The sequence below is a fragment of the Malania oleifera genome, chromosome 2, assembly GCF_029873635.1.
Source record: "Malania oleifera isolate guangnan ecotype guangnan chromosome 2, ASM2987363v1, whole genome shotgun sequence".
NCBI classification, from domain to species: domain Eukaryota; kingdom Viridiplantae; phylum Streptophyta; class Magnoliopsida; order Santalales; family Ximeniaceae; genus Malania; species Malania oleifera.
In genome coordinates, this window is record NC_080418.1 from 142,316,637 (window position 1) to 142,334,440 (window position 17,804).

At 36.5% G+C, this 17,804-nt stretch overlaps 1 protein-coding gene across 1 annotated transcript; it reads left to right on the plus strand.

Annotated features, from left to right (window-relative positions):
• Positions 1–3,020: 3,020 nt before the first annotated feature.
• LOC131149930 (anamorsin homolog) lies at positions 3,021–17,134 on the plus strand. The gene is made up of 8 exons (XM_058100730.1): positions 3,021–3,767; positions 5,074–5,221; positions 14,433–14,596; positions 14,705–14,806; positions 15,698–15,854; positions 15,949–16,085; positions 16,588–16,662; positions 16,773–17,134. The coding sequence occupies exons 1-8, from the start codon at positions 3,765–3,767 to the stop codon at positions 16,809–16,811; spliced, it is 825 nt and encodes a 274-aa protein (XP_057956713.1). The 5' UTR covers positions 3,021–3,764; the 3' UTR covers positions 16,812–17,134.
• Positions 17,135–17,804: the final 670 nt, after the last annotated feature.

The window sequence follows — 17,804 nt, forward strand, 5'->3', positions numbered from 1 at the left end:
TGAAAACTACCCTAAAAATCTATATTTCATGATTTAACCCCTCATGACAAGGTTGTGCGGCCTGTAGGCGGGACTTAACTCTGATTGGCCAACCAGGATAAGTTAACTGATACTCTATCAATCCTTAGACCAACCTTACTGCAATCCCTCCAAAGGCTCAGTTCTGGTCTCTCCTTTGTCAAGCCGGCCACCTCTACCCAGAATACTAGGGAGCCTGCAATCCCTTCAAGGCACGGTTGACAGAAATCCACACACTATCTGAGATATGTGGCTGCACTCTGATCTGAAATAACTACGATACCGTGCTCTACTGACTGAATCTGACTAAAATAATTCATCAGGGTCCGATATTATATCAAACTAATATATATAATTATTTTACTATTTCATCATGATTCCAAAATAACTATAACACTGTAAATCTGATTTGAAAATACTATAATATCTTATTGAAATAACTGTAATATCTTATCTGTATTATCTGACTGAATAAACTGTAATATCCGAGTGTTATGAATTTGAATTTCTGGAAATCATGGTATTCTGTAAATACTGTAAAATATCTTTTTTTATATAATTTGTGAAATATTTAGTTGAATATATATATATACTGTAAATCATGATATTCTAAATAAAATTTTATAAATTCTGAACTGTTTTGATATTAACTCATGCCACACAACTAAAATAATTAAATATCCCATATCCTAAAATCTGTATTTTCTAATAATAAAGGTAATTTGTGATCTGAATAATAACCTTGAAATCATATACTTTACTGAAAAAAATTCCTAATTTAACTGGCATAACATATTTCCCTTACTTGGCAAATTAGGCTCGTTTACTGATTTCTAACTTACGCCTGCGATGTTCATAATTTCACAATCCTAAAATTATACACATATATATTTCCCTATTAATCAACTGAATTTTCAGAATATTTTCCATATTCACATTTCTTGAATTTATAAACTATTTATCACTTACCTGGGTTCCTGAGCACACCCACTAGGTTCTCTAACCTGCCTGTAGTATAAGCCCCAAAACCTTGAATTCACAACACCCTAATTAATTATCCCAAACACCAATGTAACAACATCTAAAATCAAATATGGGTTTAGAAAAACCTACAAGCCAAATAATCCTTAAATAACCTACTTACCCTGACTTTGAGATCGTTCCCAAATTTCTTAAATCGAAATTATACTCCGACTAAGTTATAAAGAATCTCCCCAGGATCATCGTGGTAGCTTCTGATCGTCGAACCAAGGAGAAATAGAGCTGTATTTTTAGAGAGAAGGTAGAGGGACCGAATTCTAGTGAGAGAAAATGAAAAAGAGAAAAGAATTTTCGTTGAAACGTGATTTTCGCATATATATAAACTGTTGCCACGTGACTTTGTCGACGAGGTGAAGAAGGCAGTTTGTTAACAAAGGTAAAGAACTCGTCAACGAATCAATGGATCTGAAATACACTCTCTCGATATCTCTTCGTCGACAAAACACTGAGACTCATCCACGAAACCTACAAGGAGTTCATCGACGAAACTAGGGCATTCGTTGACGAACCCTATTTGACCCTTTTGAAATTTTCCTCTCTCTATTATTTAATTATTATTATTTTTCGAGTATTTACATAGATAGATTGTGAATATGAACAGGAGTATCCCCGGTACTCCACCTTGGGTCCGAATTGACTTTATTGTCATTATTATTATTATTATTATTATTATTATGATGGTATAAGATATATATATATATATATATATATATATATATATATGGTAGAAATTTTGGGTCGTTACACAAAAAACTTGTTATGTTATATAAATAGTTGTTGGAGAAGTGAAACAATAGATTTTGGGGAAGTCATGCGACCTATGCATAAGGAAATATGTCGTGAGAAGTTGGTTTTAGACATTATTCTTATGTTGAGCATCAAAGGAATAGGGAGTTCCATTTGTATCTATATTTGCATGCTCAACCTATTTCAAGAATCACAATTAAATCTGATGTGGTGAGTGTATCGAAGAGAAAGAAAAAGTTAAGCATGAGCTGGATGTGTGCCCTAGTAGGATATGCTTGACATTCGACTTATGGTCATCTGATACATCGTATTGAGTATATGACTCTTACTAACATGAGAGCTTTTTTGCCTTGCCAAGTTAGCTTATTGACTTTGGGCATTGACTTTAGCACTAAATTTAGGTTATTGAATTTGAGTTTAATAATTCCATGCCTAAACAATCCCTATTTTTAAGCTTTCTACAATCTATCAAACCTAATTTGGCCTTATTAAATTAATTAATCCGTAAATGATCATAATCCATGCATATTAAATTCGGCCTTATTAAATTAATTAACCCGTAAAAAGATCATAATCCATGCATATTAAATGACTCAAAAATCATTTTATAATTGAGCTATTCATGAGCCAAAATAAGTTGAACTAATTCATATTCGTATTTAGTTTGTTTACTAAATGAGCTGCAAAATTAGATTTGAGACTTATTTATTTATATAATGAACGCGCTTTTCAACCATGTATAAATGACTTGGTTTATTTTAAGTTATAGTATGTTTAGTATCAATTAGTAGTTGTGTAGCCCACCTCTTATCCTATTAACCCAACTAATATTCCTTGAGTGCTTTAATTGCAAAATATAACGTCAAGGCTTCTTTGATTAAAGATTAAGCAAAAAAAATTTCCTGTTATTGCTTTTTATTTTGTTGCTCGGCTTCAGAAATAAGTTTTTTATTGCCAATTAAAAAGTGATAATTTATTGGTCTTCAACTTAATTTTCATTTTTATCATTTTTCGAAAGTGACTCTCTGGATCACCACACTTTTTAGACACGTGTCGCTTTACAACGCTCCCACGAAGTCAAGTCAATGCACAGCTGCCGGGAAGCCTCGACGGAAGCCCCAAGTATCAGTACGATTCGACACGTGTCAAAAAAATAATTTAATAATTTTTATTTTTGAACGCGCCGGGGCAACAGTTCGACACGTCGGGGATACGTGTGGGACCTAAAGTGCTAGCTGCGTTTGGTGTTCCCAAACGTAGCATCTACAGAATTTGGGAGTGGAGAGACGCACGGAGGCGCTAGTCTTTCGAGCCCTAGCCCCTCGCTGCCTTGCACCTCTGTGAATCCCGAGCTTCCCCTGCACCGCCGGACCAGCGACGACACGAGGAGTCGCCGGAGCTGCGACAGATCAGAGCGGCAGCCAGATTGAATCTTCAGAGGAAGATTTTCCTTAGCGGACTCGTATGCCAAGCTCCCCTCGAATCCTTGTGTTGTTTTTTTTTTTTTGGAACTTATTTGTATAATGTGTCTGAAATTATGAATCTTGTGTTATTTTTGTTCGTGAAATGTGTATGAAGTTGAATAGTCGTGTCACTATCATGTCATATTGGTCTTCCGTGTCGTCATTGACAAGCGTCGGCGTCGATGTTTCTAGGTTGCACGGTTGACTAGTAGCTCCGGCGGCCACGTTAGCTTCCACTTTGTATTTCTTGTGTGCGCGTCACACCTGATCACCCAACTGTCCCTCCCTTTTTTATTCCCGTTTCCCGTATTCAAAGTTCAAACACGAAAGGTAGCATTTTGGTTTCCAAGCACGCGCTCACCGACCTACCGACGGACGCATAGAGAGAAAACAGGGGTTGTGAGGTGCTAGGGTTTGTGTTAGGTGCCGGTGTTCAAGTCTCCTGAGTTCGATCTGTTCTTTTTCGTGATCCAAAGATCAGAATATCTTCTTGTTATGGTCTGTGATTGTCGCCTTGTTCATTTGTATTAGTTCTCGAATTAGGTCTTTTTAAAGATTCTGTTTTCTTTTATATTTTTATCTCAGATCATATAATTTTTTCGATTGTGCGATTTCTAGAATTCTTGCTTAAAGCAGATCATTTGCTACCAATTTGTTTTCCATTAATTGGGGAGTCATACTTTTCCTTCTTGTCTTACATTTTTTGTTTTTTTCGTTACAATGGTGAAATTAAGCTTTATTTTTTAGATGGTTCCTAATTTTTGTGTGTGTTGGTACCTTGTTACGGTAGGTGTTTGCATTATTATGTTGTTCCGATGGGCGTTTGTAAAGGCTTGTTCGAGCCAGTATGATATAATGAGACAATTAATTGTTATCAAGATAAACATCAATTTTGACGTCTCTTTTAAAATATTTTGTTCTAATTGACCTTTCAACTGATAATAAATTGTAAAATACTATAAAAGGGACCAGTTTGGGAAATTATTTTTGACCTTGCTAAAAAAATAGCAGATACTTTTTTGGTTATGATATTACTTTTCTGTTGTCTGATGTAGTTGTGTATGCTTTTTTGGTTATGATATTACTTTTCTGTTGCCTGATGCAGTAGTGTATGTCTGTACCTTGCACCCACAGGGTGTTAATTATGTTTCAAACAGTACAATACACTGCATATTTTTTGTTTTTTTTTTTTTTGGGGGGGCGGGGGGGGTTGGGGATGCATGCGATATGAACCAAATGATACTACAGCATTGAGAAAATTTGCTGCTTCCTTTATTTTGGTATCAATTTGTAAGTTTCGGACTGAACCCTACTGTAGGTTGGGGGCTTTCATATCTTGGCTTGTAGCCTTTAGGATTGGGTTGTTAGAAATGAAGTGGTCCTTTTTTGGGTTATTTGGAATTGGAATACAAGGCATGCATCGCCAAAATTTTATTGAATTGTCTCATAGCTTCATGATTTGGAAAATATTTCATCTTTAAGCTTCTATATAACAAGGTTTGAGATTAATAGGGTAATTTCTTGGTTCTTTTTCTTCTTGTTCCTCATCTTGTATTCTCCAGGAGTGAATGGGTGGTTAACTTGAATTTTTCGTGCATCAAACTTGAAATTCATTTTCATCTTTAACTTGAAATTCATTATCTTCTGTGTTCCTTTTTCCCCTTGCTACATTTGCACCAAAAGTCAAACATCTAGCTCTAATGCGTCATGCATGATCATTCTTTCTAACTCCTTTTTGAAGCTAAGTAGTTCCACTTGTTGGGGTGACATTTAATTTGAAATTGTTTTGCTATTTGTTTGATAGGTTGGAACAGCTATGCAGAGCTCTGTACTTGCACTTACTGATCAAAAGGTTTTGCCTATTAGTTCAGTGCTAAATGCAGTTAGGGAGTTTGGGAATGAAGGGCTTGAACAGAGCGATCCTCTGATTATAACGCAAGCTGGATATATAAGTATTTTTCTCTCTCTTTTGCTGTATTGTAGTATATTCTGATTTTGCTTTTAGCTTTAATAGGCAATATTGATTTGGTTGTTTGTTTTTACTCATGCCCTAGATTAGTTAGAAATATACATTTTTGGTTTATTTTCTGAAAAAATAATTTATGAGAGCTGCATTGGTTACTATATTTCTTTGGACTAATATCTTGTTTGTTGTTGTTAAATCCACAATCTTCAGGATAAGAACTTCGGAGTGGGGAGGGAACAACTAAAACTAAAAATATGACAACTCAAGCAAAGTAAGCTTTGACAAAGGTTTTTTGTTAGAGGAATAGGACAAAGTCTTGGTTGGAAGGCCACTTTCAATTGGAATATAGGTTGGTAGAGTCTTGTGCTACACTGTCAATTTTGACAGCTTGACTGGAGACAGATGATTGGCTTTAAGCTTCTTTGGTTAGAAGCATTAACTACGTAGGAGATCTTGTTGTTCTCCTCCAAACTTGGTTGAGTTTCCTCGAGTATTATTATGAGAGAATTGGTTGCATGTGTCTTATGAGAATGCAGGAGTGGTGTTTTGATGCTTGTGCATCTCCTTCGATTGTAAAGGGGAAAGGACCAAAGTACACTTGAATTGCTATTCCCTTGGGTTTTTTGACAACATTGGTTTGGTGACAGTGAAAACTGGATGCAGAAAGGAGGGAGCATCATGTTGTCACTAAAATGTACTATTTTTATTTCATTTGGTTTTTGTTGAATTATTGGGTAAAATGGAAGATCCAATCACAATGATAGGTCTCTCCCTCTATTTATGATTTATGTCCAAGTACATCCCAATGACCATAATATCCTTACTAACCCTTCACTTGTTAACATAACACTAACACACCAATAATGCTAAATGATTAAGATAACCACCAACACTCCCTCTCAAGCTAAAGTATATATATCTTATGCTCTTAACTTGTTACAAATGAATTTACCACGAGCATCCCCCAAGGCTTTAGTTCATAAATTAGCAAGTTGCAAATCAAACTTCACATGAGTGGTGGTAATGAGCTTTTGCACAAGTTTCTCTCAAAAAAAAGTGGCAATCAACTTTAATGTGTTTTATTGATTCATGGAGGACCGAGTTGGAGGCAATATGAATGGCAACTCCATTATCTCATATTAGCTCCATAGATTAAGAATGTGGAAAAACCAGCTCTTCCAACATGTTCTTCAGTGGAACAAGTTCACATGTAGTGTGAACCATGGCCCTTACTCTAACTCAACACTTTGCCTGGCCGCCATAGTTTGTTTCTTATTCCTCCAAGAAACTAATTTCCACCAACAATGATATAGTGTCTAGTTGGATCTTCTGTGAGAAGGTGACTTGACCCAATTTGCATTAGTATATCATTGAATATGGGTGTTACCTCAACCTTGAATTCTTGATATAGTGACCTCTCCCAGATGCACCTTTGAGATATCTTAAGATGGTACTGCATCTCCATGGTTTGTTGTCGGAGAATCAAGAATTTGACTCGCAACACTTGTGGAGAAAGATATATCCGGATGAGTGACTATAAGTTAATTCAGCTTCCAACACGCCTCTAATATTGTCCTAGGTTGGGCAACAAATCACCCATATTTGACACTAACTTATTGTTAGGATCCATAGGTGTATAAATAGGTTTGGATCCCAATAGTCCAATCTCATCTAAAAGATCAAAAACATACCTCCACTTTAACAAGATGGTTCTTGTATGAGATCTTGATACTTCTTTATCTAAGAAGTACTTCAATGGTCCCAAATACTTTGTTAGAAATTTAGTCTGCAGGAAATGCTTTAGGAACTAGAAACATGCGAGAGTTGGTCATATAGGTAGTGAATTGAGTGTTGAAGTACTCCTTAGCATTATCATTACGGAGTATTTGGATTGACATATCAAACTGAGTCGAGAACAGAAGGCACAAAAGATATTAAACAATTTAGAACAGCCTTTCATTAAATACAACCAAGTCATTTTAGAGTAATCATTGACAAATGTAACAAAGTTTTGGAACTCCAACTTTGACGAGACATGACGAGGACCCTGAAAATCGAAATAGACTAACATAAAAGGGCTAACGACTCTTTTATTGACTCAGGATGCAATGGGAACATGATAATGCTTTCCTTATTGGCAAGACTCATAGTCAAGGACTCAATGTTAGGCATGGAACTCAAAGTAGGAGCTAGTTGTTTTAACTTGTCCAATGATGGATGACCAGGCAGACATAGGAGAAAAAAATCAAAAGCTGTAAGTCCACCAACCTCACGTCATGTGCCAATTGTCTTCCTAGTCTTCAGATCTTGAATAAGAACAGAATTAGGAAGGAAGGTTATAGAGAAATTTAATGACTTTGTAATTTTACTAACGGACATGAGATTAAAGGGGGAAAATGGAAGAAAGGGAGATGGAGGGATTAGGATTTACTGTTCCTATTCCATTAATAGTAGTAGTGGACCCATTGGTAAGGGTAACTTGAGGTAAATTTTAGAATATTGGAGAGCAGAAAAGAAGTTGGTAACACCTGTCATATTGTTAGTAGTAGCAGAGGCAATAACCTAGGGACTAGTGGGAGAGATATTGGGTGACGAATAGATGACATGATTACTTCTCTGAGCAAAAGATGCAATGTGATGAGATGCTTGTTGGGATGCCTGATATTGTAGGAACCTTGTATACTCCTTCTGGATACAGCTATAGTACGTGGTTCACTTGAACAAGTAATTGACTAGGGAGACACACTTTGAGATTTGGGAACTCCATCCCATTCGTAGTTCTATGATTGGTGTGTAAACGACCATTATGGACGTTACGTAACTATATCAATGGCTTCTGAGATTGTTACGAGGCAATATCTCAAAGGTGCTCCAATTCACAACCATAATGACTGTTATGGCCCATAACGACTGTTACAATGCCAGATTGGCTGTGAATGATTAAAGCTGGTTTTTGAGTCCTTTTGTCGTATTTCCCCCTTTCTTTTCCCCTTTTTTGAATCTTAGATATTTCAATTTTAAGTTGGTTTGTTTAGTTGTTTTTCTAATATAAAAAAATTCATTTTTGGGTTTATTTTCCTTGACAATTAGTATGCACTTAGCATGCATTTTTCTTCTCTTAGCCTGCATTTTTTCTGTAGCACCATTAAATTAAACCCAACTTTTTCTCTCATTAAATTACATATGTTTGTATTTTAAGTTCTTTCAATTTAATTTGTTTATTTTTTTTCTTATACCTAGTTTGGCAACTAAGATACTTTCCTATTATATGCATTTTTGTTCTTGTCTAACATGAAATTCTATATTTTAATTTTTTGGGAAGCATCAAACAACCATACCTTGTGTGTGGCACATGAGCGACTAAAAAAAGGTGAGATTTTTGACAAAAAAATGTCACAAAAAACTTCAATAACATGTTTATAGAGGGATTCGAGCACTGCTGGATGAATTCAGGCCAGAAACATGCCCGATACTGGCTTCATGCATCGGCGCGTAGGGTTGGCCTTGGCAGCCTTCAACCAGCATGTGAGGGCATGTGGGGACTGCCTGGAGATGGGATTTCAGTGTTTTTTTTTTGGGGCGGGGCGCCGGGGGGGGGGGGGGGAGGAGATGTCGGCAGTATCTGTAGGTGATTGCTGTTTTCTTCGCATTTTTTGTTCCTGAACTGGTAGTGTCACCCAGGAAATTTCCGGAAACTGCTCTGGCTTCTGGCTGCTGCTGGCAGTTTTTTTAGGGCTATAATGTTGCTGAAATTCTTCTACAATGGTAGACATGCAGTGGATTTAGGGTTTTAGGCTTTGGTTTTGGTGGTGGCGCTGTGACAATTAGGGTTTAGGTCTCAAAATAATGCTCTGATACCATGTTGAATAATTGGGCGAAATGGAAGACCTATTGACAATGATACGTTTCCGTATCAATTTATAATATATGTCAAACATGCCAATGACCATAACGCCCTTGCTAACTCTCACTTATTAACATCGCATTGACACACTAATAATGCTAAATGGCTAAGATAACCATCAACAGGTTATATCTTGCTCGTTAAACTCCCCTCCTCAGTTGAGGATTATCATGTGATAACTTAGGTCATTGATCTGTGTTATCTTGATGAAAATATATGAATATATCTGCGCTTCAATTTTTAATTCCTTTTTACTAAATTAAAATATCATTGAACAAAATGTTGGACTGGGGCTTAAACCTTTATATGTTGGCCATCATTGTCATGTGTAGAAAGCTTTTTTTTTTTTTTTTTTGGGAAGAAGGCAAAGCATATTTGTGCTAAAGAGGAACAAGGAAAGGCCAAACAGCCTTTGTGAAAGAAGAGTCGTTCCAAGCAGCTTATCCCCTTACATCTATTCTTAATATTTGCTTGAATGGAGCACTATAGAGCGAATTTTAAAGGGGGTTTGATCATATACCAGAGAATTTTGGGCTCTCCAAATATGATATATAGCAGCAGTTCATTTAATTTTTTTTATGAATAGGCTTTTTCCCAAGTGAAGAAATCCAACTTAGCTCATTGGACCAGCTGGTAGGATTCCCATGTAGATGGAAACCAGCCAGAGATTTGCACTAAACTTGCTTAACAAATGTACAACTGGAAAAGAGATGTTCTTTGTTTTCTTGGTTAGATTCACATACTCTATAGTTTGTCAAGACTACACAATTTGTTTTGGACAACTAGCCAAGCAATAATGAATGCTTCAAAAACCGTACTTAAACCACTTTGATGAGCACCAATAACCATGGGCTTCCTTCTCTTATGTGATCCCAGGCTAAGTGCGAAATCGGGAATCAAAATTTTCTGTATAAGTAAGATCTCGAAAGATAGTATCATCTTCTGCAGCATTATTGAGGCTTTTAAAATGCCCGAGTCTTTAAGAGTTTTCCATTTGGTCATTTTGGACAAATCCAGCCTGAAAGATCAATTCAGCTAACTTGGCGTTTGGATATTTCCCCACTTCATCTGGAAAATGATCCCAAAAATTCTCAAACGAGAGGTCTTTGGGGATGCTAGTTGTCATAGAATAGGAAAGTTGATTTTCCATTGCATACTAGTTTTGAGGATCTGCATCCAAGGTCATGTACCATTGGAGGCGTGGAGCTACTTTAACAGCCCAGATACTATCCCCCTTTAGTTCATAATGTTGTATCCAAAACTGCCTATCAGAATATATTAGAGCTGCAAATGTGCCAGAAGGAACTGATCGCTATAACCAGTCATTTCTTTGATTGGTTTACAGACATTATGTCATTTAATTTTGCAACTGTGGGAGTTCCAGTCATTACCTTTCCATAAAAGAGCCTTAAATTTCCTTTCCAAAGCTTTGGTGACAGATCTGAGGAAGAACATGAGCGTAATGTCAATAGCTCTGGATACTGGACAAAGACTGACTGAATTGGTTGAAATTTACTGGCATAGGGCAGGTACTTATGTGTCCAATTGTGAATTCTGGCTGAAATTTTCTTTAGTAGCATTTTGCAATCAAACTTACGGTTAACAGAAAAAGAGGATGCTTCACCGAACAATTGAAGTATTTAAAAGTAAACTTTGACCTCTGGAGTTTTGAGTACAGTTAACTTTCGAAGAGTTGGCCAATAATCTGAAGTTCCAGGAGCAAGAAAACTAGCTGCAAAAGAGGGCAATTTATTCCCGCAAACAGGGAAATTAGAATTATGTCCAATTTTCTTGCAATAAAGCCATTCTCCCATTTGTTAGTCCATGTGAAAAGAGGACCAGTAAAGGGAATGTCATCCATACCAATTTCATGTAAGAACTCTTTAAAATCCTCCACCCCACCAATACCAGTATCTGAGATAGGACAGCTGCTTCCAGAAACATCCTTTACTGTATTAAAATCTTCCAAGATAATCGGAGGTTCAACCTTCATAGATTTTGAGAAATTTATGAGGTCAACCCTCGACAATTTTCTTTCTTGCATGCTGTAAGAGTCGTAAGCGGAAGTGATCCTAAAGTTTACTGACACTGATGAAACTTCCAGACTTTCAGAGATATATATTGAGCTGCTTTAAACACTTCCACAACATTGAAATCTCTAGGATTATAAGCAACACAAACTCTACCCGGAGAAGCAGCGCTAAAATATTTATGTACAAACAGCCAACTTTTTTTTTTTTTTTGGGTAGATTGGAAGCCAAACTGGGCCTGAGCTACACAACGGGAGATAGGCCGTCTGTCATTCCAATATGCCATACCCCTTTCCACCCCTCCTAGGATTCGAACTCGAGACCTTCAACATTGAAGTCTCAACTTTTAACCATTAGATGAATAGTGCTTGTAAATTTAGCATGGTTGATTGGTTTACTCTTTTTTCATAAAGACTAATCATTTGGGTGGAATTTGCTTTGATAAAATGATTTTACTTCCTTTTGCTTGATAGGGTCACTTGACCTTTAGTGTTCCAACTAGTTATTGAAAGCATTTTTATTCTAAATTTTCTGTTTTCTCAAGCTTAGCTCTATTCTTTGGGGTCTCTCCTCCTTTTTTCCTTTTTGACCAATGGCCATTTAATTTTACTAGCTTTGCATTCAAGGGGTGAGGAGGCTTGCTCAGTTGTGTCTGCTGAATTATTAACAGATTCATCTTTACCAGGGTCTTTTCAACTGCATATGCCTCGGCATTCGTTGCTTTACCTCTTTTTAAAGCTTCTTTAGTAGCATAGGGAGGACCAGCATTCCTGACTTCCTATCTGTCATAATTGCACTTTTCTAAGAACAACATCCAAAGCAGTTGATGCCTTCTCATCTGCATTTCCTCAGCAGTGGTCACTTTGCCTCAACTTGAGGCTTTATTAGTAACATAAACAGAAGTAGCGATTTCTGACATCCTACGTGACATAGATGCTTCTTTCCTAAGAATAACATCTGAAGCTGGAGGTGTTGTAATAGTAGCCTGTTCAGGAGTAGCTGTCACATTTAGTCTTTGAGGAGTAGCTGTCACATTTAGTCTTTATAAAGGAAATTTTTTTGCTTCTTCTTTGGATTCAGCCTCATTATCAGACAAAGGAAGAGCACAACCAACTGGCGCATCAGATTCAGAATCACTCTCTTCAACATCTGCATTTAATACTGAAAAAAGCCAGTAAGAGGTAGGAGTCATTGGTGAGCTTCTTTCCAATTCATTGCTTTTTAGATATGCAGTTCTTTAAAATAGGTCCAAATACTGAACAATTTGAACATGTTAAGAAGCTGTCATGCATTCTCTAAATAGTAATTTTTTCACCAGCAGGAAGGTCCTTATTTATATCAATCTCAACACAAATTCTAGCGCAGTTTAAGTTTCTCATTTGTTTAGTGAGTGAATGGAGATGCAGAGGTTTACCAATCAAACTTAGCCTCATAGCTGGATCCAGGAGTAGTCAAGTAAACTGGTGGAAAGATGTAGAATTTCACCCACAGGGTGGGTGGGTTTCTGAAACTGGGGAGCTTTCCCCTCGATTGAGTGCTCCCGGACGGGGCATTTTCCACGATCCACTGTTTATCCTCTAAGTTCTGAATTGAAAAGTAGTAGTAGAAGTTGTGAAAATTTCAGCATCACCTTTTTTCTTCCATGTTTTGTCAACTACATTCCTAATTTAGGAATAAAGGAGGCGCCTTCCCAAGAAACTGCCCTATTTGAGCATTCTTGTGACTTATTTATCCCTGACTTGAATATCTCCCTAGGAGGATCAATCAAAGATGGCTTAAAGTACTGCAGATCCAATTCACTTACTCCAGAGTTCAAGAATAAATTCCTCTCAAGAATAAATTCCTCCAATTCAACAATGAATTATTTCCCTTGGAACTAGGTTCATCTTTCTTCAGAGCTTTAAATTTCTCTGTATCATGATCAGCTCTAGGGATTTCCATTAGATCTCTGATGTCAAGAGCTAAGACCAGTGGTTTTACTAACCTCCTTCGAATCAACATCAAACTGAGTTACCAACCATTAATTGGTTCAGCAGTTATCACTTCTGTCAAGAATCTGATGAGATTATTCCAGATGATAATTGGATCTAGAACAATTACAGATCCCTCCAGCATAAAAACTGCAGATCAAGAACAGTCTTTGAACAAGAACTGATCACCCAATCAGATTTAGAACAATAGCTCAAGTTGCATTAACTACACCAAAATCTGGCAGGTCATTATTAATTGGTTCAGCAAAGCATCCTACCAGATTATCCCAGGTAAAAATCTGATCAAGAGACACCAATTAAAGATTCCTCCAACCTTCAAAGCTCAGATTAATAACAGCATTCAATCAAGAACCAATTGCACTATCAGATTTATTACATGGATCAAATTGCTTTGAACCACAATGAATTTTGGCAGGCTTGATCAGCATAAAGCAATTGTGAAACAATTAATCAAAGTATATTGGGTGAATTTGCCACAATCAAGAATCAGATCAATCTAGATGCATGTCAACAAGAAGGCTTAATATGTGCATGCAGAGAATCTTTTTTTTTTTTTTTTTTCCCGTCTTCTCCCATTTCTTATTTGGGATAATTATAGAAAGCTTTTTATATGGTCTCCTCATAAATATTACATGTTTGATGTAGATCTTAAAATATTGCTACCATGCAATCATTGCTTTCTGAATGTTACTCCGCCTTTCATCGTTTTTTTTTTCGGTAATATATAATAAATCATAAATTTGACTTGTCAACATTACTCTATGTTGCATAAACTTGGTGTTAAGTGTTAGTTTCTGTGTACATACCTTTTTGCAAAATGTTGGAACATGTGGAAATGGCTGAGTTATTGATTGTGAATGTCTTCATATTGAAAGTATCTGTAGCGCACTCTATATTGGAGTGTGGCTTCTCTTTCCCACTGGCCCACACAATATGTATTTTATTGTGTTTGATAGCCTATATTTGGTCTAGAATACTAATTATGGGTTTTTTATTGTTTGGGGAATGGGACGGAATCTTCAATTTTGTTTACTATTTTGCATTCACTCATTGTTTCTGGCAAAAATTGATTATGTCATTCCTGTTCTGTTGTGGGCCATATTTGATGGTTGCTATTTGAGTTTGTTTTGTTACGGAATCTTATGCTGAGCAAAATCTTAAGATTGAAATTTGATTTAACCTCCTTACATGCAGATGTTTTGTTATTTCTTTCAAAGATATGTTTTGTGCTATACTACTGTCTCTTATTTATTATGGCATGTATGTCAACAGGTAAACTTCCGGCAGAGTCATCGTCTGTGGATATGGCCCTCTCTATTTCTAGTTCGCCTGAATTCCCTGCTGATCAATTTCTTGGGGAATTATACAGAGTAATGAAGCCTGGTGGGACAGTTTTAGTTTGCAAGTCTTCTCAAGCTACAGAGCAGATGGACCAGGTCATTGCAGCACCATTTGCAGCTTATTGGATTTTTTGCTTTTTGGTTTTTTTTTTAAATTAATTTTTTTCCTTTTTGTAGTGAGATCTCATTTTGATCTTTTTGCAGATAGCCTCTTCTATCGAGTGCAAGTTATTGATGGCAGGGTTCATAGAAGCACAAACAGTTCAGATGAATTCAGTTATACCATCTCTCCTTCAGTCTCTTAGTGTGAGTTTTTATAACCCTTCTGTTGTTTGTTTACATGTCTTCCTTCTATTTGTATTCTCAATGTATCGCTTTAGCTGTAAATGTTAACGAGTTAATTATAACTTTTTAAAATAAAAACCAATATTTAGTTGTTTTTCTTTCATAATTATGACCTTTACTGATAACATATACTAAGTCATATTAGTGTATCAATTTATAGTGCATGCTGAAGAAATATGGGTAGTGTCCATGAAATATCTACTGTTAAAAATACACCAATTGTTGACATAATTGTTGGAGAGTCCAGGAAGTGTGGGTCTCTGAGATGGACATGTCCATGAAATATCTAGCTAGCATTAAAGGTACACTGATTGTTGACATGACTTTCAAACATTGGACATCTGTTGGGGGAGTGTCCAGGAAGTGTTGGTCTCTGAAATGTATGAAAAATCGTTATAGAACTGTTGATGCTACTTAGCTTCAGGTATAACACGGGTCACCCTAGAGTTGGTTTTGGTGAAGCTTATGCCTTGCAGTTACCACAATCCATGTCTCACCATATGATTGTGAAAGCTGGATCCCCTAGCTGATAATCATTTTGCTTGAATGAACTTTACCCTGCTTTGGATAATTTGGACTCCACTGATGATGAATACAGTGGGTGTAGTAGTTTATCCTCTTTGCTGCAGTTGGTCCTTTCATGATATCATGTGAAAGCTTTGTGCATTTGATGTTGCATTTACATGACTCTGTTGCCAAAGAACAATCAATCAAATAAAATTTCAATTTCCTATTAATAAGATGAAAAGCAAAGCATGGTAACATTGATCCATTATGTTTTATGTTCACTTCGTGATTCTCACAATAGAATATATGTTTTTTCTTTTTCTTTTCTTTCTTCCCAATGTACAGGTCAAGGTAAAGAAGCCTTCTTGGAAGATTGGGTCATCATTTTCTATTAAGACCGCCAAGAGTTTACCAAAAATCCAGATTGATGATGATATAGATTTGATTGATGAAGATAGCCTCTTAACTGAAGAGGACGTAAAGAAACCCCAACTGCCAGTTGGTAAGATAAGGAGCCCTAAATTTTCTATATAGGAAGCTTCTATACATTCCTGTGGTTCTTTGTGTTGCATCTCAGACTCATGCACAATGTGCAGTTGGTGATTGTGAAGTTGGAAGCACGAGGAAAGCCTGCAAAAATTGCATTTGTGGAAGGGCAGAGGCAGAAGAAAAAGTGCAGAAGCTAGGACTAACTGCCGATCGACTGAACAATCCTCAATCTGCATGTGGCAGTGTATGTCCTCTTCTGACTTTTATCTGGTGGATTAGTGTTCTTTTTTTGAGAAACACCAATGGAGGTTTGGGTTATGCTACTTGGTTGACAAATATGGGCAGTGATTAAGGGCCTTGTCTGGTGTAGTTATATCATAGAAATGATTGAAAATGGCTGAAATAAATGTGGTTTAATCTTTTATCTATGAAACGCCATGTATTGGTATTGTGGGGCATGGATGGGTCGGAGAACATTTTAATGCTCTTAGAAGACCTTGGATGCTGATGACATTTCAAATCTCACATGTGTGCATAGTCTCTGCACTTAATTTTGCTTGTAGCTGATGTACTTATGCCATGAGTATGCGTGTGTGAAGCTTTTCTGTCCTGAAGTGATTTTTTGGAGTCTTTGGGCACCTGCATTGTTTTCAGTTTTTCAGCTCTTTTCTGTCTTTAGTGTGCTTATGCCATGAATGCTGTTATACAAAGTTTTTCTGTTCTAAAGCCACTTACACATTGTGCAGTGTGGGCTAGGAGATGCTTTCCGGTGCAGTACATGTCCTTACAAGGGTCTTCCACCATTCAAACTGGGTGAGAAGGTAAGTAGATATGGACTTTTTTTTTTTGAAAAAAAAAGAAGGATTTTACGCCTTAGTATCTTATAGATAATTGATTAGAGATGTATTATTGAACAAATTTATTTTTTCAGGTATCACTATCTGGGAGCTTTCTTGCGGCTGACATTTAAAGGCTGAAGTACTTGAGTTTGGCACACCAAATATTGCATGGCAAGCAAATATTAGGTCCAGTTCATTGTGTAATGGATAGATCGAGTAGGTATTTGCGGCACGGTTTGTAGGTGGATGGTTTTTCTTTGCATAGTGAGTTCTCATTTAGGTCTTGTTGTGGACAGCCTTGATGGGAAATTTTTATTATGTCGAGAGCGTTATTAGTTTTTCTTATTAATAACCGTTAACCCGTTACATGAAATAAGCAGAGAATATTTGTGACCTGTTGCATTTGTGGTGTTATAATATGAAGTGACAGAATAGGACATGTGACACATTTTGCGAATTTGATACCTCTGTTGCATTGTAGCTTCTGGCGTTTTACGTTGAATTTAGTGGAGTCTGGCCATAATACTCCATTATCAGTAGGACTATAAATTGATTGCCAATTGAGCTAAAATCAAACATCTCAAAGAATAGTTTTGCAAGAAAAGCGAAGATCCAACTATTAGGTCCTTTGTTTGCAATTGTCTGGTCTTAATTCTTTTAACTGCTGCTGAGCTAGTATTGCTTGAAGTTGAGATCTCATTATGAATTCCTCAAGAAGTCTGTACATAGTCCAATGTTTATATACGGTCCAATTGAAGGTAGCTTTTCTCTTGTACCAATAAGAATTTGATTCTTCTCGTCCTTTACTACTAATAAGACTTTGATACCTTTTAACATAAAATTCTCATGTGAAATATTATTTGAAAATTCTCATGTGAAATATTATGTGAAGGAAGCAAAATCATTTGGGGTTATTCAATACGGCTCCTAATGAGCTTAGTTGAGTTGGAGTTGTCTTTTGTTATGTTTAAACTTAGTTCATTAAATTTCCAACTTGACTTGACTTGAGCTTAGATAGAGTTTTAATATATTTTGCTTTAGTTTGTGTGCTATGAATAAACAAATTTACGAACATTGATGAGTTGAGTTACTGAAAAATTTACAAAAGGTGAAAGGTGATTTTT